This window comes from Lonchura striata, chromosome 1A (assembly GCF_050655825.1).
Source record: "Lonchura striata isolate lonStrDom1 chromosome 1A, ASM5065582v1, whole genome shotgun sequence".
In the NCBI taxonomy this organism is placed as follows: Eukaryota; Metazoa; Chordata; class Aves; order Passeriformes; family Estrildidae; genus Lonchura; species Lonchura striata.
In genome coordinates, this window is record NC_140741.1 from 61,093,098 (window position 1) to 61,120,702 (window position 27,605).

The following is a 27,605-nucleotide window of genomic DNA, read 5'->3' on the forward strand; positions in this document are numbered from 1 at the left end:
TTTTATTATATTCATGGTATATGTTTAGTTTTGAACGTACTTTTTTTGGGTTAAATTCTAATACCTTATTTTTAGAAAGGTAGTTTAAATGTCTTCAAATGTTCAAATAAGACTTAATATGGTGATTCTTCAAAGTAGCCTTGACTCAATCTCAGAAATCACACAGCTCTCTTATGAAGAACTATCAACTAAGATGGCATTTACTTTTTCTGATTGTTTATAAAGAAGCTATTTATGTTCTTAATCCATATAAAATGTTGGTCTTTCTGCCAAACCAAATTATTTGAAGAGTTGCATCCCAGTAGTAAGGCATGGTCCTTGCTCTGGCTTTTGACTAACTATATTTGCATAGGTTTGTCTTTGTTGACTTATTCCAGCCATCAGAATGCTATCAGGTATTTATTCTTTGTTGTGAAGATAAGCCTGCTACTACAGCTACACTATAAAAACAAAAATTTATTTCACAGACACTGCCTCTCTCCTCAAGGTCTATTTTTTATCTTTGCTCTCCCTTTTTTTCCCCCAGACTTACTGAAGGGTTTACAGCCAGGTGCTCAGCATGCAGCAACACTGTCTCACTCACCTCTGCCTGCTCACTTGCAGCAAGCTTACACAGGTAAAGACATAATATATCCTTCGACTGAAATATAATGTACACCAGTATTTAGTTTAGAGAAGACACAACACAGGGACAAACTTTGGGAGCAGCTGGCAGAACTTATTCTATTGTAGCAGTGTTTTTGGAACCTGAATGATTTCTTTTTCCCTACTTCTCTTCAATGTCAGGAACAAAAAAGAAAGTAAAAAAATCCACTACTTTGGTGCAACAATTCTAGAAACTGAAGTGTACAAATTCAACTAGTGGGGAAAAAGGAATAGTACTTACTGGACACTAACATGATTGTTTATAGGCTGTATAAAGTTTTTTTCCACTAAGAATTTTCCTTTCCCCTTTGAAGGAGAAACTGACCTTCTAGCTAAAAGCTTTCTTCATGTTTCTTATAAGACTATATTCATGTGTGAATGGTGGGATGGTTTCTTAATATAATGTCTGCTTTCCTTAGGATTTTTATGCTTGATAGGAGATATTTTAATAAGAGAAACTTGAAGCAGAGCACTTTCTTTTTCTGTTTGTAAGGCTTAGAGCGGGAAAATTTTCAGAAAGCTTTAGAAGGTGCAGTTTAGAGTGTACACCTTTCTTTGTCACCTGTCTGTGTTTTCTGGGGGCCAGGAGAAGGAATGGGAAGGGTGGCAGCAGGTTGGTGGGCATTCTTCATTCATTATTTGAGAGTTCTCAGTACCAAAAAACTGGGCAGTGTTTTGGTATGAAGCTTGATATATCAGGTTTCACCAATGCTATTTCTAATAAATGAACTACAGAAAAGATGCAAAGTCTTTGCTTGGTAAAGACAATGTACTTTTTGGTAATGCTAAAGCTGAACCTGCCAAATTCCTGTCTCTCCTCCTGTAAGTTACAAAAACAAAAGTTCACTCATGCTTTTATTCTTCCCTTTTGTTTCTGTCTCTCAACTACAGATGGAGGCCAAAGTAAAGGGGACACTAAGTTACAGCGGAAAAACCAGTGACTTCTGGACAAGCAAGGGAGCTGAAGCAGTTCTGGTTGGCTGACAGAATCTGCCCAGTTGGGAAAGTGCTTATTGTCACAGGGCTGCTGTTTCTGTCAATGTTTACATATTCTGATCCTAAGCACTGTGGTGAGAGGAAGAAGAAAAATAAAACAATACTTGATCAAAGAGAGAAGGAAAAGGAGGACTGGTCCTCCTGGTCATGCAGACTGGTCATAGTTTGGTATTGCCTAAAGAAACAACCTTTTGTATCTGCTCTGATTGGCTCGTAAAAGAAATTGATCGTCAAACCCACAGCAGCACCAACATTTTATTTCTGGATGAAGTACAATGGAAAGTGGAAATGGTGAAAGGTGCTAGAATAGGTTTCTCCATTCATTGCATAAAGTGGAATCATCCACTTCCTTAGTGCCCAAAGTGCCCAGTATGTGTAGGTCCTGAGTGTACTATATGGTTGTGGACCAAAGTTTATGTTGAATAGAGATGGTGCTGGGATACTTTGCATTACAATTAAACCTTTAGACAAAAGCAGTTTCTGATAATGGGTATTTATCCAGCTTTAGAAGGCTGTTTCACTTTAGGGAGCCTACAGATGTATGCAGTCTCAATAGAGAGTTGTCTTCAAACAGAGATCTCCTGGTACATCAAAATGTAAGACACAGACTATTTGATTTATTTTCAGGGTTTTTATAAGTACAAAAGTTCTTCTTTAAGGGAGGAAGGGGATAGAAATTCATTAACATGAAAAGAAACCCACATTTTATTGGTCAGACTAGCATTTTCCCACTTTCTTTTTTAATCACGCTAATGTTTCGGTATTTCCATTTGTTAAACTTTCTTTACCTTGTGCTTATTTGCTACTGGAAAGATACTCTCTTCATGTCTTTCATAAACCACAACCAGTTCTTTTCTCATTCTAAGGCTTCATCTTTTATCTAACTCCTCCCAGAAGCCATCATTATATTGATTTGCTAGGTAAAGTAAGCTGATTGTGACCTATTCCAGTCAGATTAATATTGCTTCAGGCATTAGCCAAAGAGGAGTCGTTCAAAAGCGACCAGAGGTGCCTTCTCTTCTGGAGGCTGAATGGGTTGTCTCCAGCATTTCCAGCCCCTGCTGGCCTGGGGAGTTTGACCTGAACTCTTTCTTATATGGCAGGACAAGACTTCAGAGCTTGCTTTGTTGGGTTTTTTTTCTTTGATAATAAAAACATCAACTGGTTCACATGTAAGATTAGGAAGCATCCAGCGCATGTTGCACTTTTGTCACTAGCACAGAAGTTTGCTGTTGAGTCCCTTGAGCTGTCAGATGAAAGGTGAGAATGGCAGAAACTAAAATATGTCATAGGGAAAAGGAGCAAATAAATCGGTATGATGCCCTTCTTCTTCAAACCTGAAACATTCCTTTGACCAGAGATGCTGAAATTCTTAGCAGATAGTTTTTCTGGTAGTTTGACATGAGACTGAACCAGACACTACTGGTTATCTCACACCTTTAGAGAGACTTTGACCCCTGAACAATGGCTCTTCAGTGTATTTTGCTAGATTACTTAGAGCTTGCAGGTTTCTTTTACATGTGATTTATTTTTCTTAGATCAGACAACAATTTCTTTTCTATTTAGAGCTCATTTTAATTTTATATAAATATATATACATAAATTTAAAATAATATATATTGTGTATTTAGTATAAAAATGTTGGGTTGAGCTCAGCAATAAATGTTTTTGCACAACACTTCTGTGAAAGACAGATTGAATTAAGATGCATTAGTTCATTAGTTTCACTCCACAGCATCTGCCAGTTAAATGCTTTTTAGCTGGTGCTAATGTTTTGTATGTGACGTGTTGATCAGACAAGCTTGCATCTCCATTGAGGTTTAGAGTTGAAACACAAACACTGTGTAGACCCTGGCATTAATACTGCACAAATTCTTTCAAAATACCATCAATTATTTAGAGTGCAAGCTTCATCTGATATTTTTTTCTTTTCTCCAGGAAGGGTTGAAGGAAGCCAACTTTTGTTTTTTGAGGCCCAACAGTTCTGATAGGATGTTAATGCTCTGAACTGTGTCAAACCTGAACAATGCATATAGCTAGGGGAGTTGTGGCAGTGAGCCATTGGGCAGCAATATATTTAAAGGACCCTGTCCTAAGAGAGTTCTACCTCTTCTGTGTTTTCCTCATCAAGGCATCCCATTCAAATTGTCATCTTTTGTCTTCATACTTACTGAAATTTTAGACTGGGAGACTTGGAGCCCTTTATGACTACAGCACAAATTCCCTTTCAACATTCCTTTCTTCCTGGAAGTATGCTTCATCTTCAGGTGAAGAATATCCTCTCTAAATGTTAAGGGTAGGAGTAGTCCTGCCTCTGTGTCCTGTTGAGCTTCTCAGTCTTGGGAAACAAGTAAACTAATACTTATTGTGGAAATAGATACTAGGATGATGAAAATAAAGATGACCATACATTGTTTGTGACATCAGTTCAAACAACCCCCCCCAGCAGGTAACTCTTTTCAGTCATTATACTCCTGTTAGTCATTATGCTCCTGAGCATCTTTTCAATGAATGGCATTGGGGATGGGAACCTTTTACTTGCTGTTTTCTATTGTCCTTGGTTAAACCTAGCAAGGCCAAATCAAAGGAAATAATAGGGTGGTTCCCAGAGACCTTTGCAGGAAACATAGACAGAATGGGAAAGATTACTGCAACATTTGAATGCAAAATTAGGGTAATGTTTTAGTATTTTCTGCACAGCAGCTCTTCTGAAGACATTTCCCCCCCCCCCCCCCCCCCAAGTTTTTACTACTTTTTAAGGGCCTTTGTTAATAAATAAACTGTAGTTGTACATACTAAATAAACCCTCAGTATTCACAAGCAATAAGAAAGCCAAGTAGAGCTGTCTTTTCAGGCAGCAGGGCTGAACTTGGTTTGGGGACTGTATACGAGCTAGCGTGTCAAGCTCTCTGAAAGCCCCAAACAAATGCAAGCAATAACTTCAAACATAGGTTTTAGATGTTGACACTGTCTGGGTAGTATTCCCTGCTACATGACCCAAAGTCCCAAAAACCATGGTAGCTCTTTTAAATTATTTGAGACTCTTGCAAAGAAAGAGGGCAGGCTAGATGAAAAACAGGCTGCAGAGTTTCCTGATACCTTGGACTATAACTGCAGTGTTCTCCCATTCCAAGACACAAATGGCCTAAGTCACTCTGTCCAGCCTTCTCTGTTGATTTAAGAAACATGTCTAAATACTGATCAACTGGGTCACAAGTGCAGATGCTGTGGGTTTCACATCTGTTTTCTGCTAATCAGAAGAAACTTTTAATTACTTGGGTTCTGCTTTGTGTTTGAATCTGATAAAAATTGTCTTACGCATGGATTTAGGGGTGGGACAGGTGCTAAAAGCCTGTTCCTTCCTTCAGTCCCATCACCTGACCCTTCCTCCACACTCCTTCTCCACTTGGTGCAAGACCCTTGAGGACATGAAAACAGAGAAATCTGCAACTCTCCCAAGCTGCCATCAGTTGTGCGAACCAGTAACCCTCTGGGAGTCACCTTGGACTCCAACTAACTTTATCACATTTGCTGCTACATTTGTAAAATGAACTTTTGGCTGTATTTATTAGCAAATTTTAATCTAGTTTACAGGGGGTTTTTTTGTTTTCTTTTGATTAGCTTTTGCCCACAGTTGGATTAGAAGCATTCGGGTGTTTGGGTTGATGGGTTTTTTATTTCAATTTTTTTGTTTGTTTCTTTTTGTGTGAATTGGTGAAAGCACAGTGGTTCCTCTTCTGCTTTTGTTCTGGATTTTTTTTGAAGATGGCATTGCAGGGAAAATCTACAGCCAAACCAAACTGAGGAAGGCTTTTCCCCATACCTAACTTTCATCTTTTGCTGAACTGGGGGGAAAATCATTAAAGGGACACTTGGGTTTTTTGTTTGGGCTTGTTAGTTGTTTTGTTTTTTGTTTTTTTTTCCATAAAATGAACCAGAAATTTAAAGCATTAGGCAAACAACTGATTCATTAACACTTTACGCAATTTTAATTTTATAGAAATTTTTAAGAAGGTTGCTAGACTTTGATTTGTCCAAGCTCTGGTGAAGTGGCTGTTACCCTTCATGACTTACTTGATTCAGGCCTTTGTCCTTTGTTTAAGTGCCTTTTTTTTTTTTTTTTTAAATTTTATTTTCCTACCCTCTTTAAACTTTTCTCAGCGATCCTGAAGTGCTGGAAAGCATTTTGGAGGAAAATCTTAAGTTTGCCAAGATGGCATTATGCTGTTAAACTGGGGTTTTTCTCCCTTTTGTAAAGGAAAAAAAAAACAAAACCATGTGTGTATTGTATGTAACTTCATAGCTGCTGTACTGTGGCATTGGTTCTGTGTGCTTGTGCATTCTCTCTCTCACACACACACATGCACACACACACACACACAAGCAATATTCCTGAAACCTGTTCATCCTTCTCCATTCTCCTGGCTCTGTTAAATACAACTTCAAGGTTGAACATTTGTGCAAAGACGACAGTACAATAAAAGAGTGTGTGCATGAGTGTGTGTAAATGTGCATGAGAGAAAGGAAGTGGCTAACAGGAATGAAACTTGTTGCATTTTTCTCTGAAGGTTTTGAATTGGTTTCTTAATTAGATCACAAGTAAAATATTATGGGCCCTGTTTGGCAACCTTAATTACTGGACTGCGTCACACAATCACTGAGTCTGAGGCAGAGATGTGTGGCTGACAGCCCCAAGGAGCTGGGAGGTAAATAAAGTTAAAATAGCAGCTAGCAACATATTTGAATTGAGATTAACCGCAAGAATCTTGTGTGCAGCTGGTCACTACCAGTTACTGCAAGGATTCTCACATTTATCAAAGTTGTCACTTTCCACCATGCATCCTATGTAAGAAAGAATAAGGCAAAACCTGCAAGAGTGCAGCTGCTAATGGAGTTTAAAGCTTGCTGTGGTTCACATGCTGCCTAAGTCACCATGACGTCATAGCATACTTTTCAAGTTGTACTACTTAGTTTGTTGAGATTTCATTAGTGGTTTCTTCTCTTACTATAATGAACAGTAAGTTCATGTGTTCTTAGCTGCAGATAAACCCTCATAATATAGTATCTGTGCTTGTTTCCTCCTCAGACAAAATTGGCTATCTGCAATAGATGATCTACTGATTTTAACAGCTTTGTGCTGAGGATCTCTATCTAACTTATGATTATTATAAGCATGAATACCTGAAATTAGCAATTCACTTGTGGACCAAGTGCTAAACTTAAGGTAACATGCATATGCATCACTAGACTGTTCTAGTTCTGTGATGTGCTTCCCCTAGGGAAGATCTAATTTTGAGTTGCAATATGGAAAGGAAGCATTTATGTTGCAGAGTTGGAATGGAATGATGAGTCCTTCATGGGTGGAGAACCAGTGTGGAAACCAGAAAATATGGTACCAAATACATTCCTGGCAGAGAATAGCCTCAGTTCTTGGCTCGTCTTCACATGTTTGAGTTAACCTGTTACGCAAACTATGCCGTAAGTGGATTTTTCCTACCAATCTAATGGTGCCAATCAAAGATAGGACTATTTCTGGTAGCTCAGCCAGTTGGAGTGGTAGAGGGTACTCCTTCATCTGTCTTAGGTGCATCAGTGAAGTTACTTCAGTGAAGTTTACCACATTTACCAATTACATTGTTTAATTCCTTTTGAACACACATGCTCTTCATCTTGGGCTGATATGTGGGATGAGGAATCTACAGCTGGTGATGATGGCTGACTGTTGCAGTCTCTAACAAATGCAGCTGTTGTAAAAAGTCTGTGTCTGTCTACTGCTTAAGAAATCACTGCCAAAATAAGCAGCCAGAAGTATGCTTACTGGGCTACTGGGAAAATAACTGTTGTGTAGGGGAATACTTTGTTTGTGGAAACTTCTGGTGAGGGTTCATCATCCTTTTTCTGTCATGCAGTGATCCCTTGCTGCTGTAATAGCCTTTTGGGGCTCTAGAAAGCCCTGGTGCTGCTGTGAGTTATGCTGAGAGATCAACATGGCCTGGAATTGGCCCAAAACTGGGGAAGTATAAAAATTCCCTGCAACTGTTTTTGCACACTCATAAGTAAAACTGCTAATATTGTCAGTAGTCACAGATATAGGTCTGTCTTTTGTAGCCATTTTTGACAGCTGTAGTTCTACCCCAACCATCACCATGTTTTGTATTTAGAAGCGTGTATCAGTCTCTGCCATTGCTGTCATCTCCTACTTAAAAAACAACCATTCACTACTAAGTTGTTCTTTATGGTGAAGTAATCCCAACCAAGCAATATACACTGTATTTGGCTCCTATCATGTGCAATACTAAAAGGGTTTTTGTTTCTTCCTAGCAATGTGTGCAGATGCATTTTATCAATAAATAGTCATACTTGCTATTGTCTAGTACCAAGAGCAAAAGAGTGGGAGAATCAACCAAAACCAGTCAGAAAATGCCACTATCATAGACCAAACTGAGCAGTTGCTGAGGTAGAGCTTAATTGAGACTTAGCAGATTTCACCAGAGTGAGGGAAGAAACTTTTTTGTGTTCTCAGCTTTTTCCAGCTAAGGCCTTAGTTTGATTATTAGTCACTAATATCAACTATGCAGATAAGTATTTACGTGTTTCAGTGTTACATGCATTCCTTTCCCCAGCTACCCCAGCTAATATTGAAATTTTACCCAAAGAAAATTGAGTATTTTTTAATGTCTGTAATGCAGAACTTTTTGCTAACATGAAAAAAACCCTGTATTTTAAAAAAGAAACCCTTTCACTGATGCAACATGTAATGTCAAGTGTCAAAAAGTTGCTTGAGAGGGAAGCTAAAATCACTTTTTGTGACAGGTTTTAGTCTGAGAGTTTTATAGAATATTCAGCTCTCACATATGGATTTAGAAGTTGGAGAAATGTTTTTTAATGTACAGGTTGGATTTGGGAAGAAACTCTTGAGACATCCCAGGTTTCTTTCCAGCATGTGAAGTGAATTAAATTAATTTCTCACTGATATGAAGTTGCTTCTAAACAAGGGGAGTTACCAGCTAAATAAAAACTAAATCCCAGTCCCCAGGTATTTCTCACTGGTCTTTTAGTCTTGTTGTATGTGACTACAAATAACAATTTAGCTCAGAGGTGAGAATTGTAGTATGTGTTTTATTGCCGGTGATTCCATCATGTAGCAATTAGTACCATGTTCTTGCATAGTTATCAAGATCTGTACTGGAAATAGATGGAAAAATTTTATTTTTGGACTACTGTTTAAAAAAAACCAACAAAATTACTACTTTTTACCCCCAAAAAGTCTACTGAGGAGCGCTATATTTTAGCAGTTAAACTAGTATCCTTGTTAATGTGATTTGTCTCTTGTAGTCTTTTACTGAGAGTTAGAAGCATTTAATGAGTAATCCTTAAAAAGTTGCCATTCTCTAGCTTAAGGTCAAGTGCTTATAATAAAAAGGCATCTGTGATGATATCTGCTGATGATACAAAATCTCTATGTTCAGAATACTTCACTGGGGGGAAAAAAAAAGGTGAGGGTGCAAGTCCCTTTAGGCCTGCCTGTTAAAAGAGGGTCAGTGAAGAATGCCCTGCACAGCTAATGGCAGTGGAGAATATCCCCTCAACAGCAGTTTGGCCTCCATATCCTTTGGTGTAACTTTTAACATATATACAATATATATTAGCAAGTTTAGATATAACCAGTTTAACTCTGACTTGCTGTGATCCCCCAGACAATGAAGGGCTGAGAAACTCTTTTGCTGCCTTTCACTGAGGAGCTCAGAACAAAAAGCTGGAGGATTTTTTTTTTTTTTTAAATTAACACATGTTAAATCACAGCTAGAATTCTTTGCATTCTTTGGCTTCAAACAAAGGAATGCAGAGTTATTATGAGACGGCAAACGTGTTTGAGTTGGTGATTCCTGTGCTGCTGTCCTCAGTCCAGCATGAATTTGTACAAAGTCACCTTCCTCCTTTGACACTCACGCATTCCAGGTCATAGGGCTTAGCGATGGAGAGAGGATCCCAACAGCCTTGTGCTTACCTGATGAGCTCTTCTGAGAAACTGCCCCATGAAATGCTCCCCTCTTGTGACAACAAGCCTGAGCAACAAAATGCAGCTACATTTGGGTGGTAAGCACCACTTTCATTTGGATTTTTTTAGGGAGGTGTGTTCCAATAACTTCAAGGGATACTGTGTTTTAAATATGTGGTTTCTTTCCTCTCTCCTTATAAAACTGGACCTGAACACAACTTTTGAGTCGTTGGGGTTTGTTTTTGTTTTGTTTTGGATTTTTTTTCTTTGTAATAATCTCAGGACCTGAAAGATTGTAGCATTTAGTGTGTCTTAAAAATGATGTACTGTACCAGCCATGGATTTTGTAAATACACCTGTCTCCCTTTTTTGTATTTTAATTTTTTAAAAGTGTGTAAGGCTCTTTGCCAGAGGAACTGGTGCCTGCTTTATCTCCATCCTGAACTGAAGCAGGAACAGGAAGAAGCTGCTGCCTCGAAAGCCTGCGTCAGTTCCAGTGTGTATATGGGACAGTTTAATGACTGTTAGTCTTTTGTTAGTTGGGAAGCTGGTTAGTTCCCTGCACATTCCCAGTTGTGGCTAGCAGAGCCCTGTCAGGGAGGCTAATTTTAACTCTCTTCTGTGTGACTACTTGACGTTTTCACTCCTTCCAGGTACTCAGGTTTCCTATCCCTGAGCAGTCCAATGCTTTCAGAGGTCAGGACTACTGGCTCTCTGTGAGAGTAACTGGAGAGCATTTCATTTTATCAGTGCTCTGATTCAAACACAGTCATGGGGTTCGTATCCTGCAAACCTTGTGGGTAACGCTGCCTTCACCTGTTCAGAAGGGGCTTGCCCTTTTCTGCTTTCCTGAAAGGAGCGCAAGCTTTTTTTGGCAGCAGACTTTGCTCTGGGATCTACCCTTGCCGGCAGACCCCTGTTCTGCAGTAGGAGCCTTACTCAATTTGGCGTAGCTGTTCCCTGTCCCTGACTGCGACAGGCTTTTTCATGAGTGTACTTTTCTGTTTTTTTATGTGTCACGTGTCTGTGCTGTATTAAATAAAGAGGAATGTACATACTAGCCTTATGTCTGTTTTGATTTCTCACAAAAATAAAAATGGGAAAAGGTTTCACTTGAAGGGCTGGCCCTCTTGGGACTTTTGGCCGGGTTATTTCCTCCTTCAGCCAGGGGAACCTGCCGAGCAAGGGTAACACTGTGTGTAACCACCAGAGTTTAGAAACCGGTAAAGGGTCAGTATGGAAGGGAGCGCTTCCCTGTGGGAACACCGCGTTTTTCCGATGTGCAGCCTCGAACGCCATTAAGGGCTCGCGGCCCCGCCTGGCCCGGCTCCCAGGGGACCGCGCGGCAGCCGCGCTGGGCGGCGCTGTCCAATCACCGACCTCCGAAACGCGCTGTGAAAGAAAGGGGCGGGGACAGCAGATAAGTAAGCACATCGACTGCGACTCCTCGCGGCAGCCCCAGTGGCCTAATGGATAAGGCATTGGCCTCCTAAGCCAGGGATTGTGGGTTCGAGTCCCATCTGGGGTGGGTATTTTTTTTCTTCCGCACTCGAGCCGCGCCGTCTCACACAATCCTGTAACCCGCCGTCTGCGGTGGGTCTGCGGTCCTGCGCTTCGTCTTGGGCGTCCCCTTCTGGCTCCAGCGGGACCCGAAGCGCCTTTTGAACCGGATACCCCAGAAACTGGCAGGGACGCGCCCGCGGCCCAAGCCAGTTTCCTGCCTCTCGGGCGGCTCCTGTGGTCACGCTCCGTTACCACAGGCCGGCTACGACGCGTAGAGCCCAGCTCGAGACGCGCAGCGGGCCCGCCCCGGTCTCGGCGCTCGACCCCCGACACTGGACCCGCGCCGCTTACGGTGGCGGGGGAGGGCGGCGGAGAGCAGAAGGAGGCGATCGTTCGCTCGGCGCTCGACTGCCCGCACTGCCGGGGCGCGAGGGCGAGGCCCGGCGGCGGCGCTCGATTGGCCGGCGCGCCCGCGCGCGGCTCGGAAGATGGCGGCCCCGGGAGCCCCGCTGCGCACCCTGCGCGCGCTCCTGCGCGAGCTGCGGCGCGCCGCCGGCCGCTCCTATCGCGACAGCCCCGCCTATCGGCACGTGCTCGCGGCCTTCCGCGCGCACCGGGTACGCGCCGCCTCCCCCGTCCCGCCCCGGCAGCCCCCGGGGCTCGGCGAGGCCTCGGGGCCGCCCTGACCGCCGCTCCCCGCAGGTGACCAGCGAGAAGCTGTGCCGGGCCCAGCAGGAGCTGCACTTCCAGGCCGCCACCTACCTGTGCCTGCTGCGCAGCGTCCGGGAGCACGAGGCCCTGCACCGCGAGTACCACGGCAGGGGCGAGCGCTCGCCCCAGGAGGTCGCCGGGCTGGTGGGCTTCAGACTGCCTCAGCAGCCGGGAGGGAAGGGCTGAGACCGGACTGCTGTGTCCCATGGTTATTCCTCAATAAATAAATATCCTAGAGCTACTGGAATGGGCCTGATTCTCTAGCAGGTGCCTTTTGTCATTTTTAGGTTATGGTGTGAAAGCCGTAATTGGAGACAACCAACCCCCTCTCCCTTTATCAGGCTTCCCAGACACCCATCCCGTCCTTGTGAATGTGTGTTAGATGGCAACCCTTCCAGGGGTTGACAGAGAGGGGTGGTTGTAGTGGAAAAACATCTCAGCCTTCACTGATGAACTGTGGGGTCGCAGGGGTTCGTGGTTCCCCCACGTGATTCAAAAGCTGTAGGTGAGAGAATTTGTCCAGTGTTTACTGACGCATTTTCCAGCCGCATTCTGTGTATGTGGCATTCCCTACTCTCCCAAGAACAAAGCTGTCTTCTGTGGAGCATCTGTGGATTCTGACGAAGACTGCAGTAGAACAAACCCCTTCTACCTTAAAGATGGTTTTGGTTTTTACCGTGGCGGTGAGTGAGCAGTAGTGATTCAGAGAGATTAATTGTTACTGAGTTACATGTTTCTCTATGTCCTTGAGAAATCGACTTCACAGCCAGCTTCCTGTGCTGCCCTCACCCTCTGAACCTCAGAAAAGCTGAGAACTGACTGTAGCCAGTCACACGAGGTACACAAACAGGACTGCGTTTTCTCCCTCATCTCACAAATCTGAAGTGACGACTTTCTTTCTATAAAAGATCTTGAGTTGTTGCTGTTCACAGGAGAGTGTTGAATTGTGTGCAAGATAAGTAAGAAATTTATAACAACAATTACTTTAAATGGCTAAAAATGTGAGGTTTACCTGGGGAGAAGACTGAAACAACTCTAAGAAAATTAGAGTGTGTTTGTTGGGGTTTTTTTACTGACCGGGAAAACAAAGTGTTCTGTCAGAAAAACTTTGCAAAGAGAATCAGCTCATCTAAGTCTGCTTCTTCCTTCCCCTGTATTTAAAACTTGGGGTTGGTTTAATCCCCACAGTATAGTGGAGTGGTACAACAGATCCTTAAAATGGGGAAAATTTGGTCTGCTTAGTTAAGGCAAGGTGATGTGAACTACAAGTTTTAGGGTTCTGTTGACCAGAATTCCAGTTTGCAAGTCTCACAATGTCTCACTAGTTAAATGGTGTTTTTTTTTTAAAAAGCCTTGATATAACAGGTGGAAAAGTATCAACCTATTATCAGTTCAGTAGATCAGAGTTGTGGGATGTCACCACTCACTGGGAATAGCTGTGACACACTTCTTGTTCAGGATTATGTAATGAAAACTGCTGCATTCTATAGTATATTGCTTGAGAAGGGAAATAAGAAAATAAAAAGAAATTTTAAAAAGCAATAATTTGGCCAGACACAGATGCTCTTTAAAGAGTAGAAGGAACTAAAGTGTGTATGATGTTAGTGTAAATAGTCACTAAAATTCCTCAATTTCCCCTAAGCATACCGAGGTACTAAACAGACAGTCCTAGTAAGCATTGGTGTCTCTTCCATTTACTTCCCCTTCAATCCAACATCATGACTAACAAAAGTAAATTTAGATTTTAAAGAAAAATTAAAGCTAGGACATATTCTAATTAGCAGAAGAGCACTGCGTAGGGAATCTTTTCCTAAATGTGTTACAGAAGAGCATCTTCTCTGCAAGTCCTTCTGAAATACAGATAATTGGGGTGAGTGGGTTATTGTTAGGGGAGCTAACCTTGCACACTCGTATGGAGCTAACCTTGCACACGACAACCCTTGTGGACGATTAGAACTGATCTTTGTGACAGGTTTTGGGCACTAGATGGCAACACGACGGTTGACAAAGGAAGAGTCACAAAATACAGGGGTTAGAATGGGTCACATTCGTTGGGTTTTTGGTTTCGGGTTTGTTTTGTTTTGTTTGTTTGTTTGTTTTAATTTACTGGATCTTGGTGCCCTGTTAAATTGAATTATCAGCCACACATTCCGGTAGCCTCAATTTTAAGAGAGGTTCTCCAGTTAGCAGGGTATTACAGTAACTTGTCTCAGCAGGACCATACCCGGCACTAGAGAGAAGCCAGGGCCATTGCAGTGGTGCTGCACGTCAGTCCGAGAGGGAGCTGTGCCCAAAGGGGAGCTGTCCCCAGACGGGAGCTGTGCCCAAACGGAGCGGTCTCCAAACGGGAGCTGTGCCCAAACGGAGCGGTCCCCAAACGGGAGCTGTGGCCAAACGGAGCGGTCCCCAAACGGGAGCTGTGGCCAAACGGAGCGGTCCCCAAACGGGAGCTGTGCCCAAACGGAGCGGTCCCCAAACGGGAGCTGTGGCCAAACGGAGCGGTCTCCAAACGGGAGCTGTGGCCAAACGGAGCGGTCCCCAAACGGGAGCTGTGCCCAAACGGAGCGGTCTCCAAACGGGAGCTGTGCCCAAACGGAGCGGTCCCCAAACGGGAGCTGCGCCCCCGCTGCCTTCCCGGGACCGCCCGGGCCCCGTCCGGCGCCGCCGCTGGCCCGGAGACCGTGGCGTCACAGCGGCCACGCGCGCCTTCCTGGCCAATCAGCGCGCCCAAAGGGCCTTGCCCGGCGGCCCAATCAGGAGCCTCGCCGCGCGGTGCGTCACCGGCCGAGCGGCGCAGGCCGTGGCCAATGGGCGAGCGCCGAGGCCCGTCCGTGCTGACGTCGCGGAGCGGGCGAAGCGGCGCAAGGCGCGTGCGCGTGTGTTTCCGTTCCCGCCGGCGCGCGCGCGTGGCGGGCGGGAGGGAGCGGAGTAAGGCGGTGTGCGGCGGCACCGGGCCTGCAGCGAGCGAGCTTCCCGCTCCGCTTCCCGCCGGGAAAGCCGGCCGGGAGCAGCACCCGCTCCCTCCTCCCTCCGCGGCGGCGGGGGAGCGGCCCCGCCCGTGACGCGAGGGGCAGGGCCGAGCGCCCGCCGCGCCTCGGGCCTTGTAGGCCGCTGTCGGCGTGACTCGGCCGGGCCGCGCCGGCCCCCCCCGCGCTCAAGATGTCGGCGCAGGCCCAGATGCGCGCCATGCTGGACCAGCTCATGGGCACGTCCCGGGACGGTAAGTGCCTCCTCGGCCATGGTGGGGCGGCGAGGAGGGGGCGGAGCCGCCGCAGCCCCCGAGGTCACGGCGGTACCGGGCGGGTCGGGCGGTGTTCGCCGTGATTGGCAGGCCCGAGGCCCGTTGCCCGCACCCCCCGCGGGGCGGGGCTGCCGGGACCGTCAGCGGCGGGGTGGGGGTAGCCGGGCACCGCCTCCCCCCGCGGAGCTGCCGGCGCTGGCCGCGCTGCTGCTGTTGGAGACCCGCTCCTGGCGGTGTCCGCGGCGCGCAGCCTTTCTGCCCGGCAACCGGAGATGGGCACACACGCTTTCGAGAGTCTCATCATCAAGGGAGGACATAGCGAAACAAAAAACAACCCCCAGGCCAGCAGCCCCTTCAGTAGAGCAGGGTGGGGTGTTGTGTCGTTATAGATTTGTCTAAAGTCTGGCCCGAGACATCGTGTTAATCAGCAGTCAGGTATGGCTGTTGCTTTCTGAAAGGCAATGTGGGATTAACCGAAGTGGACAAACTCTTTTAAAAACAAGCGCCCTAAACAGCCAAGTAAAAGCTTAACATCCGGAGGCAGTCATACCCAGAGGGAGATACGAGAAGTACGGTCAGGTTTCAGATTGCCTCTGTGGTCACACAGGCAAGCGTATTGCTGCAAAAAGCTTCCCGGTGCATGGTGATTGCCTTGAAAGTCTGAACCGGCACTCGCCCATAAATCCAGATAGTTGTGGGGGGCTGCTGGAAAAGAGCAGTTCCACTTATGCTGTGCAGCTCTGAACTTGGCAACAGGAGAATTCTGCACCCGAGGGTAGGCAGCAATTAGAGCTAATTTAAATGTTCTGCATGTGGTACTTACACTCAGTCTGTACTCAATCTTGCAGACGTGTTACGCTTGTGGAAGCTTCGTGTTGAATTAACAGTTACCTGTTTCCCCAAGCACCGAGTAGGATGTGGGAACTGGGATGTACTTTGTATTTCCTGATCATGTCTTGGTACTGGGCTAATGTGATATGACAACTTTTTTTTTGTATAATCTAGAATTTCAAAAAATGTAATTGGTTTACACATGCTCCTTGTGTCGTGAATGCTTTCTGCTGAGTTCTAAATTACTGTTCTGCGAAGATTGTCTTCCAGAGTAAGGCTGTTAAGTGAGTTGTCATCATGCAGGATCTAATTTGGGGTGGTTTTCTCTTGCTCCAGAAGATTTTCCAATACTTCTTCCTGTTGTGGCTGCGTATGTCTAAGTGCTTGGCAAAGTAACATTGTCCTTGTGGAACTCAAGTCTTCCCAGTGTTGGCACCTAGATCGCTGTCACAGTGCTACCCTAACACTACCACAGAAGGTTTAAGGGGGGTGGAGAAGGTGCTTCAGTTTCTGAAGGTATTTTCTGTTGGATGGTGGAAAAAGAGTGTGATTTACTTGAGACAGCTGCCCAAAAACGTTAAGGAACTAAAATCTAAACCAAGAAAAGCCATTTCAGGCTCTATTTTCTCTGGCTTTGTGAGAACGCAGTTATTGTGTTGATAATTGTATTCCCTCTGTCCCACTCGCCCTGTAATTCCTAAACCACATGTGCTGAACTGTTCAGAAACTAACTGGCTAAAAAGGAAGCATTTAAACAAAATGGGCAGGATGGAGAAGGATAAGGAGAAAAGACCATGTGTAAAACTCGCTTCCATGATCTCTGTGTAACACCATTCTAGTTTAAAAAAAAAAAAAGTCCAGTGGAGCTGGAGCATCAGCATCAATTATACTGAATTGTACACGGGGATTGAAAAGGAACCTTTTTTTTGCAGAGTTGGTACTTAATAAATCCAAGGCCAGGCTCAAGGTCATTTAAATATTGCTAACCTTGAGAATAGTGGGGTTTGGGGTCGTAAGTTTTTTTATATTCCTGTTACCTTTGACAAAGTCTATTTCTGTTAACATGCAAATTGCAGCTTTTCATTAGAATGTGTCAATTTTTAATTTCTTTGTAGATCAGAACTTTAATTTCACCACTTCTCCCCATTGTCTTTGATTTTGCTCTCCCTAGCAACACATTAGAATTTAATATGCAGTAGAGTTTCTGAAATAATAATCTTTCTTGGGCAATGTTTTTGTTTTATACTGTTCAATATTACCGAAGTGCTTCTTAGTTTTATACTTTACAAAGTCTAGCTAGTCTTTTTGTGTTGTTCAGGGTCTTTCGAGAAGCCTAGAATATGAAGGCTTAAAAATCTTATCTGTTTTAGAAAAGGTAGATTAAACATTCGATCTCATCTGTGGTAATAGAAAAAAATCAGAGGTAAATTTAAAACCAGCGGCCGTGCCTGAATATATATAGGTTTTTTTTTTTCCCCTTTAGGTTATAGTATCTTGTGTAGAAAATAGGAACATGCTCTGAAAATTATTTTGAAAATGCCACAAGCAGATGCTCAAACATGGTTTTAGGAGATAAGCTGTAGATTGTAATTTGTGGGACAATGTGCATACTCATTATGACTGGTGTCCCTAGGGCCAGGGTGGAAAAGCCTGGAAGATGCAGTGATTAAGTGTTTTTATAGATTTGCTGTTAAGCTCCAAGAACACCTAGAAAGCACAGTTCTGTATTGATCACAGTGATTCAAAAAATAGCCACTACGCTGTAAGAATATTAAAGAGAAACAATCTGCGTTAGAGAGGAGACGTCTCTTGTCAAACAGGCCTGCTCAGCGTGCGGCTGTCCAGAAGCAGGTGTGCTGCTCCAGGCCGGGTCCTGGCTGTCCCTTTCCCAGAGGACCCTGTGCTTGTGGGCAGGGACAGCACAGAGCTTCCCGACCCCTTTGGCAGCTGCTGCCTCCCTTGGCTGAGTTTGGGCAGCAGGATGGAGGCACTTGCAGTCACAGGGCACGGCTGGCTGGCTGGTGCCTGCCAGGGTGTGGGGCTCGGCAGGCTCTTGGCAGCTGCTGTGCCCAGTGCTCCCTGCTCCGTGCCTGCCTTCGCTCATGTGACAGACACCTGACAGAGAGTGGAGCTGAGGGGACTTGCCTGGTGCTTCTCAGGACTTGCCAGTGAGTTGCAGTTCTTAGAATACAGCTGGGGTATCTGAAAAGCAGTTGTGTTGGTGATGTCAATGCAAAGTAATGTCAGAATGGCAGGAGTGGTTCTTTTACACACTTGGGAAAAACTTTTATTAATTATTATTTAAAAGGACGTGGGTTTTTTTAAATACATTGCATATTGCCTAGGTTAACCTTCTCTTGCACATTTCTCTGACAAGTGGAAAGCTGAATTGGATGTGTAATGTGCCAAAATTAAACAAAAATTAAAAGTATAATTGATTTTGATGCTAGTAAAAAGCTGGGTTTTTTTAATATAGTTATGACTGCAGGCTGAAAAAAAATCTCTGAAATGGCATTCCAAGTACTGATAATCTGCCATACCTAGAGAGCTTTAAATATAAATTACTGAATATATAATATGGGTTTTCCAAATATTGAGAAATAAGTAGTGCTGAAAACCAGGTGCTAATCTTATGTGATTATGTATGAATGGTTTTAGTTTGTTGTTTTTTGGTTTTTTGGTTTTTTTTACTGTTAGCACTTAAACTAAAGGAGTTTTTATTCCACGTGTCAATAGTTAAAATGTTAGTTCAATTTGAATTTTTTTGTTGTTGACCAGAGCTGCATGAACTTGTCATTTAGGAATACACAGCGCATAGAAGAGTATGACTTTACTCAACTTTACAGTTCAAAAATAATATTTTTAAAAATTAAACTTTAATAGTACACTTAGGTAAACCCTGCTTTTGCCATCCCTGTTCTCCAGAAAACAGGAATGAGCCTTACAGATAGGATCATAACTATAAAGTTTTCTGTAAAAAGCCTGATGGCGAAGATTCCATGTGATCTTGAATCAGCTTATCTTGCCCAAATGTTTCATTTTCCACCAGGTCAGTTATGTGCTCTGCCTTGCTGCAGGGGTGAGTGCTGGAGTCATCATGAGGAGGTGGTTGGAAGCAGAGGGTAAAGCAGGATCATTACTTGTGACAGCAGTGCAGACACAGCAGATCCCAGTGGCCCTGGTGTCACACAACATCTTGAAGCTGCTAAGACTTGACTGTTGCAAAGAAATGTGATGGTGGTTTGTGTTTCTAAAATAGTTGCCACCACTTCAAAATTTATAATCTAGACTACAGTCTAGAAATACAAAAATCTAGCAAAGTTAATTAGATTCTCTTAAGAGACTTGTGAATTTGTGCATGCTTCTGAGACTTGCATGTGGTTGTGAAAAGGTTCTCCCAAGCATTTTAACAAACACTGTGCTATGTGACTAGCAGAAAAATCTCCGGAGCCTTTAGACAGTAGCTTATGTATGAAGTGCCAGTCAGCACTTCCTTTTGCTTCACCTGATAGCTTTTGGAGCTGAGCTGCCATGTTTGAAGTCTTCAACTCAATTCTTCAGCTGTTACTAGCAAACTACTTTTCTTGTTGTAGATCATCATCTTCTGCCTTTGAAGCTTATAATAGCCCTTTTGCATCTGTTCACATTCTAGCTGTTTTTTCTGGGTTATGCTTCAGTTATCCTTAGTAGAGGTTAGTAATGTATGACTTTTCTGTCCTCATTGCTTGGAAGGAATTGAAGTGACTCTCCTGTGCTTATTTTACCCATCCTTTGTTTGGTGGCACATTTTATACAATAAGAGAGATGTAATCTAGAACTTGTAACCCATTTTTTTAGTTTCTTTGTTTTAGTATGGGATTATTGAAGAATTTCTGTGTACTTAACAATGGGTGGAGGGTTTGTTTTGGTGTTTGCAGGGTTAGGTAGATTTTGGTTTCCACTTTGCTTCATGCTTGGAGGTAGAAGGTGGTATGTGTGTTTAAACTTTGACAGATCATTGCTGAGGATTTTGTAGCCATTTTGGGTAGCTCCAGGCTGAGAGCCAGGCTAGGGAGCCAAGAGCCTTCAGCAGCAAGGCAGAGAAAAATATCTCATGTACAGGAATTTCTGCAAAACGTTCCCAAAATGTTGAACTGAAATCAGCTCAGAAATCTGAAAGTAGTCACAGCACATGGACTTAATGAAAAGGTGCTTTATTTGTGTTCAGGACAATTTGTCAATCAGGAGTGATCAGGTTTTAAGAGCCATGTCTGTGTTTAGTGAATTGTGTGTATTTTCTGGCTTTGTTATAAAGTTCTGATAGTTTAGGCCTTAAAAACAGTGAAGCACTTGAGGAATTATTCTCTGTTTGGGGTGCTGTCTAAAATGGCATTTATGAAGAAGCAAATGGGCATATTCATGCCTCAAGGAAAACCATTCCTGTATTTGTTCAACTTGTAGTGCATTAGCTAAAGGATGATCTCATTATATTCTGCATTCATGTTGCTTACATGATGGTGTAAAACAAAAGCAGTCTTGGTTAGAAATATGTATTATTCTAAAAGTGTTAGGATCAGCACATGTCCAGTGTTAGTGACATGAGTGTCAGAATTAGCTGCCCATTCACTGTGCAGCAGGAGCAGGATCTTCTGTGCCTGCATAAGCCTCAGTTAAATAATGCTGTTGGATACTGGTTAGTCAGGGATTGCTTTGCGGGTGGAATTTGATACACAGTTTTTAAACACATACTCCACCCAGTTAGTTCTCGAATAAAGCTTTCAGAGTCCCTTGCCAACATGTTGGGAGTCATGCTTCAAAAATTTGAGTGGAAAGTTAACCATTTTCTGTTAATGTATCTTAATTCAGGAAGTCAACAGCGTGAAAATGAAAATTCACTTTGTTTCCTTTGCATGGATTGCACCCCTGGTTTGCAATTAGAGGTTACAGTTGGATTATAAAGGGTAGTTCTCATCAGTGCTTTGGGATTGTTGACAGTATTAGGGTACATCAGAATAGTAAGAGATGCTGGATGAAAGAAGTCATTGTTATGAGCATGTTACTATGCTAAGTGATGTTGATGCGTAAGTGTTATTCTGCTGGTTTGTGATTAAAATATGCTGAACAGGAATGACATTGTGGTGGCTTGCTAATAGATTAGACTTGCGAATTCAAAGTGAATTGTGTATTACAAGTGCGCATTGTAAGCTTAACCTCTGGATGTTCCTTAATCAGCAGTATGCACTGGTCTTAAATATTGATGTTAATTTTGTAGTCAGTATGTTTTATACAAAATAGAAAACTTCCTTTAGAAAGTTTACATTACTGCCATAATCTCTTCAATATTTCTGTATCCCGTGTACAGTTTCCTTATGCTTGTAAAGGAAATGAAATGTGCAAGTATAGAAGTTTCCTTGATGTTTTGCTTTTTTACTTTTCGGTTCTGTTTCAAAGTTCTCTGTTTACTGGGAAAGTAATCCCTTAGAGAAATGTAGTTTGGGACATGTACTTTAAGTAAAACTAAAGCTGATGCTTCTTGGACAAAATTTCTTCATGTAAATTTTAGCAACCATATGATTTTTCTTTTACTGGAAAAAAGTCTAATTGGAAACGGGGATGGCTTACAGTAATAGATATTGACTCCTGTAATGCCCTGGTAAAATACTTTCATTTCTCTAATGAGCATGAGTCTTAAAGATCAAGTAGTTGAATACGGTGCTGTTCTTCAGAGGCAGGGTTAAATAAACTGCTGTTCTGAGCTGATTTAATTATTTACTTGTTATAAAAGAACTTGTAATAAGGTCTGAAGTGATCATGTCCTCTTTATAGATGTTCAAGAATACTTCTAAAACTTAGATGACTGCAGCTACTTGTTGCCTGGGTGTATTACTTTTTTATTACAGAATATATAAAGCTTTGTTTTTTTGTTTTTGGTTTTTGGTGGTTTTTTTTTAAATACTCTTTTATTTAGATTTAGCATTCACTTGTTTGTTTGACCATACAAAGAAGGTATCAACTTCCCTACAGTTTGACAAGCAGAAGTAGCATCTTGCAAAAGTCCTTGTCTTAAGACCACATCTGTTTGTGTTGTTTTAGTTCTTAGAAGGCATCTGCATAAATCTCATTTGCTGTTGTAGTCAGAATGTCAGGTGCATAGTGGATCCACAGATTTTATTCTTCCATCCCTCTCCAGCAACCTATGTAGATCTCAGGCCATTACCCTCTCAGGATGATTCACCAGTAGGTCAGCAGCAGAATAAATCTTCTATATTCTCCTTCTGAAACAGCATATATTAATAAGAAATGCAAATGTACAAAATCGCTATTTGTAGAAAAGAAAATGTAAATACCCCAATCATATTTGTAAGGGAACCTTTCTAAACTTTTTGTAAATGCTTGAATAAAGGCACAGCGCAGAAAAAGTTTAAAATACAAATGCGTAAAGTACTCTTAAGGCTGTTGTTGATCAGTTTCTGCCACTTTTTTTTCACCCATGCTGTCTTCCTCAGGTTGGTAATTGTGATTATCATGGTAGCCACTTTGATGAAAAATGACTGCATTTCAGCTGTAGTATCAGTACCTAGTTGTGGTAGAGGTATGAAAAAAGGTATTTGGAGGTAATGTCTGAGAAAATACTAATTGCCAACTTTACTTAAGGAACCTGAGTCTTTCAGCAATTTCCTGGTCTTGGTAACTCCTTGACTCCTGATAGGTTAGTGCTTTTAGGCCATCAGCTTTGGGGTTTTTTTTAAATACTTTTCTTTATTTTGTTGATGTGTCTTTATATAGAAGAATCTTTACGGTCAACATGTATTTCTAGATGCTGTGTTAAAATTGCTGGCAGAGTCTATTATTCTATACAAACTGAACAATCTGGCCCCTTGTTTTATTTATAAAGGTTCAATGTATCTTTGCCTGCCTACATCAATCTGCAAGGGAGTGTCAGAAAGGCCCCGCATTCGCCGAGCCGTGAGTTATCAATAACTTTTCAGATGTGTTAATGAATGTGGAACAAACGCAGTTATGTGTTAAAAAAAATAAAGATCCACCTCCTAAAAGGAAAAAAAAAAGAGCAGAACTCTTAGAACTTTTCACTGCAGTAGTAGGCATGATTATAAAGGGATTACTCTGAATTTTTAGTACTGTAAGTATAACCAAGCAGTAAGGTTGCCCTCTAGAAAACCTATTGTTGAACTGCTTTGAAGCTCTGTAGTGTGTGGGTTACAGGTTTTACCTGTTGTATCCTGCAGGCAAATTAAGCATGTGTTTTTCATGAAAGCTTTTGTTTACTAAATAATCCAAAACATGGCCCATCTGAAAATGTTATATATTAGTATCCTATACATAGAACAAATATTTAAAAATCGGATTACATAATAGTAAGAAAGGTTTGACTAAAACAATATGGGTTTTTTTATTCCTCTCTGTTGTAGTTAACCTCAGTAAAGAATATGGCTTCTTGAATTATTTAAGATATTCAAATCTAGAAGTTCAGAGTTTCAAATCATGAAGCCATAAAAAAAAACTGAATAACTGCAAAATATATCTAAACTCTCTAAAAATATTTGATGAAATGGAAGAGGCTGCTGTCTGAGCTCACATACTGAGAAAGAGTATGTCACTTTTTCTCCCAGCAGCTCTTTGCTTCAGTAATTCACCAGTAGGTTTTCAGTTATAAGAAATCATATCAAATTATGTTCTTAAAAAAAAAAAAGGCTGCATCCTCAGAGAGATTGAGGTGTTTTATCATGCCTGTGTCTTAACAAGAAGAGAACCATTGCAGTGATCTCTCTTCTGAATTTCAAACAGTGACAATTATTTTACTCAAAGGGAAACATGTTCAGCCCTCATCCCCAGAATACCAGCTGATTACTTTGTTCTGAAGACTTCAGGTCTTGCTCCGGGAAGGGGTTCTTCAGCCTCGCAATTAGACCTCAGTGTCTGGGCAGGTTGATGCTTCTGCTGATGCAAGAGCTGCAACCTGCCACAATGAAGATATAATTAAGATGTTCCAGCCCAACAAACAGCATGTAGAAGAAAAAAGGTTTATCATATGGAGATATGCAAACACCTATAAACTATTTTGCATATAGGCTATGCCCATATGTTTGATTTTTTTTTTTCAGGTTTGTAAGCATTTAAAATCATTCTTCTGCCAACTCTTTATGCTACTCCCATCAGATTTTAAAGGTTGCATTGCATCCAAAAGCAAAATCATAAAATGAGTATCAGGTGGGATTTGGTGAAGACTCTTACGTGATTCATTTTGTGTTTATGAGGCTGCTTTGATATGCTAATTCTTGCATAGAAATACGTCACTATTTCATGCAAAGTCTGAACAGAGCATTATATAGCTCATTTAACAAATGCTATTGTATCAAAATGTTTTTAAGCTAATACTGGCTTTCTGGTTTCAAGCACTTTTCCTGCTGCATTTTTGAAGGGGAAGTGTGAGAGAATTTAAAAATAGCATTCTAGAGCATTAAAACACACATTTGTGGCTTTGGTGTTGTTTGACAAAGAAGCATAGAGTGTTTTGAGTTCTAGTTTCCATAGACCTTCAGTATTGACAGGGCACTTAACGCTTTGCATGTAACCTGCAGGATGTGTCTGACTGCCGCAGAGTTCTGACCTGGAATGTGCTGATTTCTATATTGCAGGTGACACGACCCGCCAGCGAATCAAATTCAGTGATGACCGAGTGTGCAAGAGCCACCTTCTCAACTGCTGCCCTCACGATGTGCTCTCTGGAACTGTAAGTAGCTAATTTTCATGGTTTATTTAGATAAGTGGAGAAATTGAATTATATCTGTTCTTTGTAGTATTTCCTTCAATTTCATGGTTTTCAGTGACTATCTAGCACTCTCTGGTAGTTCAGAGGAACTTTCATAAACAATTAATTTATGGGTTCTGAAGTTAATTTTTAGAATTCTTCTGTTTTGTATGCTAATTATTACCTAAATTTCATTGTTTACATGAAAAGCCACGGAATGTTATGGATGTAAATTTGCTGTAACAGAGTGGCCTTACAGTGGTACAGTTGCAAGTAATAGAAAGAAATAAAATATATCATATGTGTAAGTTATGAAGTTGCTTTCTTAAAAATGTATGTTGTAGTGGGAAGGTATTACACAGATGTATTTGTATAGAGAAGTACAGAGATTTTTCTCTCTTCAGAAATATTTTAATAAAAATAATTGAAAGTTCAAGTAATTAAATTTCTAAAAGTTGAGAGATGTTTAATATGATAGTGGCACTTACTATACAATATCCAGTTACTGTGCCATTGTTATAAATGCTAAAGCAATTTTTGAATTTCCATTTATGGCATATTAGTAACTTGTTTGACTTGGAATTTTGTGCATCTGTAGTAGAAGTTCCACTTTGTGAGCATAGGAAACAAGGGGCTTTGACACAGGCCAGTAGCTTTGCTTTGTAAGTGTGCTTGTGCTTTACCTTGTGATCCATGTTTAAGGTAGCTTATTTTTTGTGAAAGGCAGGTGAGTAATGTTTTATTGGTTATTTAATCTAATGTTTGATGGTTAGAATAATTAATGGTGGATACAGTATGATGATACAGAGTCCCACGTGCCTATTATTCTTGATGCTGCTAGGGTTGCTTTTTTCACTGATGTTGGCACATTTTATTGTCCTTTGGCATCAGGGAAAATAAGTACTGGAAAATCTGTCTGAGGGATTATTTGAAGTAGTACTGTGTATCAATGTATATATAGTTTTATTTTGAACTGTTTTGTGCATTGCTGCCCACAAAAAAAAAAAAAAAATTGGGGGAAAGGGAAAACATTGTGTTTCTTTTCACCCATCTGTTTGATTGGATGAAGCTTTGGTTATGTGGTGAGCAAAATAACTCCTGCTAGGGACATCCTGGTATGCTATCAAAACATACAAAGGCATTGATCATAATCCACAAGAAGAAACTTGTCAAAGATTCGTTTGACAACTTTTCATTGTGGTCCAATTTCTGTAAACAAAGATTTCTATAATATCTGTAAGTAAAGAAATGTTTATCTTCAGAACTATAAAAGCCATAGGTATCATGCAGTAGCATCTTTTACACTTCAGGTCAGTCATGTAGGCTGAGGCAGGTGACACAGTTTAAGTCCTCACTAGAAGTTTTCTTCAGCCTCATACCACATTTTGTTGCAGTTCTTGGAATACTAAATGAAACTGCTTCTTTAGAGACTATCAGTCTTTTCCTTCCTCATGCAGCTAGTCAGTACCAGAAGATGTGTTCCACAATGTAAATCTGGGTGCAGAAAAGCAGTGACTAGTTTAATGCTTTTAGTGGGAGTAGTAGAAAGGAGACTCAAAAGAGACAAGCTTTACCTGGGCCATGTGATCTGCTGTTTACCTGGTCATAGATCTACGGGAATGGACCTTCTTTCTTTAACAGTAGTTTTTAAAAGGTCAGGAAGCATGGAGTCTTACTGAACAGTTTGTCACTGATTTAGAAAATGAGTGAAGTTTTCTTCAGTTGTATCAAGATGTTCCTAATAAATCTTTGCATTCAAGAACTATAGTAACAAAAGCTGAGTGACTTTTTTTTTTAATTCAAGTCCCTGAGTGCTTCTGGAACAGTAAGTTGTCTGGGGACATTTTATGAGGTCAAATCTTTATATTGACTAGATTATGAGTAAAATATTGGATATGAATTGCCTGGGTTTTTGTGTGTCACAAGATTATCTATAATTCCTAGGTACTGTTTATTACTGTTCCTGTCTGCAAAATGCAGACTTCTGTACATCTCTAGTCCATCCACTCTTTCAAACCACTCCAGGAAGACATTCACCGATAACATAAGACAAACAGAGGGACTCATATGAGTAGGCTCTGTTATTTTGGTGTGTTCTTTCCCTTAATGGCCAAATTCTCAAAACACTGCAAAGGCTTTGATTTCCCTTGACAATAAAAACCTGTGTTCCTCAGGTTGCAGTATGTGTTGGTAAAGGTATAGTGTGTCTATACTTTTTTTTTTAGGGATTTTCTTTATGGACATGTTTTTTGTGCTAGTTAAGTTTCTGGGTTTTAGACTGGGAAATGTCAAGTCAAGCTGTCAGAAGTGTCTATGTCTGGTGAAGGTGCTTTTGTGTTAACGATCACTTGGACACCAGTTTGCATATATAAGTCAGTGGTTTAAGAGCTTGTTCATTCATTTTGAGCTGAAAATTTTACAGTGAGAAATTAGTAAGACTGTAAACCCTGGCTAATGAGACAGTGAATAATTTTCCTACTTACTGCTAGTGATTTTTTTTTTTTTTTTTTTTTGCCTTACAGAGTTAACACTTTTACCCTTAATGATTTTGGTTGTTTTGGTTTGGGTGGGTTTTTGTTTGTGGGTGTTTGGGTTTTTCCTTTACAAAAATATTTGTTTATCCATTTTATGAGACTGGGGACTGAAGCTGCATATGTAGGAGTCAGATTACTTCCCCCATAATGGTATGAACCAGTTAAGCAGTGTTCTCTGGATATAAGTAAGGTCTCCGCTGTCTCCTGCAGGTTTTATAAGATGTGTGTGTTTTCCCTATCTTTGTATGTTTCTGAATGAATAGCAGAGTACTAATGAAAGTCACAAGGTAGGAAGATTTAAAACTAATACCTTTAATAAGGGTATTATTAAGTAGCAATGTCCTGAATGGTTGTAACCCAGTAGCTGTTTTTGAAAATCCCAACACTTCCGCATTA

At 41.6% G+C, this 27,605-nt stretch overlaps 3 protein-coding genes and 1 non-coding gene across 10 annotated transcripts in view; all 4 read left to right on the forward strand.

Annotated features, from left to right (window-relative positions):
- Positions 1–10,700, forward strand: part of UBN2 (ubinuclein 2) — a 52,071-nt gene extending 41,371 nt beyond the window's left edge. For both annotated transcript variants that reach the window (XM_077783609.2, XM_085569842.1), the window contains exons 16-17: positions 527–616; positions 1,537–10,700. In XM_077783609.2, coding sequence (XP_077639735.1) covers positions 527–616; positions 1,537–1,586 — 140 coding nt within the window. In that variant the 3' untranslated portion in view covers positions 1,587–10,700. The remainder of the gene's footprint in view (positions 1–526; positions 617–1,536) is intronic.
- A 140-nt stretch (positions 10,701–10,840) lies between these two features.
- FMC1 (formation of mitochondrial complex V assembly factor 1) lies at positions 10,841–12,091 on the forward strand. The gene is made up of 2 exons (XM_021552898.3): positions 10,841–11,760; positions 11,846–12,091. Exons 1-2 carry the CDS (start codon positions 11,632–11,634, stop codon positions 12,038–12,040), a joined length of 324 nt encoding a protein of 107 aa, XP_021408573.2. The 5' UTR covers positions 10,841–11,631; the 3' UTR covers positions 12,041–12,091.
- On the forward strand, positions 11,096–11,168 carry TRNAR-CCU (transfer RNA arginine (anticodon CCU)). The gene has a single exon. It is a non-coding gene; the product is annotated as a tRNA-Arg (tRNA).
- A 2,619-nt stretch (positions 12,092–14,710) lies between the features above and the next one.
- LUC7L2 (LUC7 like 2, pre-mRNA splicing factor) overlaps positions 14,711–27,605 on the forward strand; it is a 29,592-nt gene continuing 16,697 nt past the window's right edge. For 2 of the 6 annotated variants that reach the window (XM_021552897.4, XM_085569894.1), the window contains exons 1-3: positions 14,711–15,074; positions 22,801–22,871; positions 24,563–24,657. Coding sequence is in view for 2 of the 6 variants with exons in the window: in XM_021552895.4 (XP_021408570.1) it covers positions 15,014–15,074; positions 24,563–24,657 (156 nt within the window). In the remaining 4 variants the exon portion in view is untranslated. Of the gene's footprint in view, positions 15,075–22,800; positions 22,872–24,028; positions 24,135–24,562; positions 24,658–27,605 lie in introns of all 6 variants that reach the window. The other 4 variants (XM_021552895.4, XM_021552896.4, XM_085569891.1 and 1 more) reach the window with 3 other exon arrangements.

Bases quoted from the DNA above. Each gene is read 5' to 3' on its own strand.
- FMC1 (XM_021552898.3), top strand. From the start codon at position 11,632: ATGGCGGCCCCGGGAGCCCCGCTGCGCACCCTGCGCGCGCTCCTGCGC. The intron at 11,761-11,845 runs GTACGCGCCGCC...CGCTCCCCGCAG, and splicing joins CGGCCTTCCGCGCGCACCGG to GTGACCAGCGAGAAGCTGTG.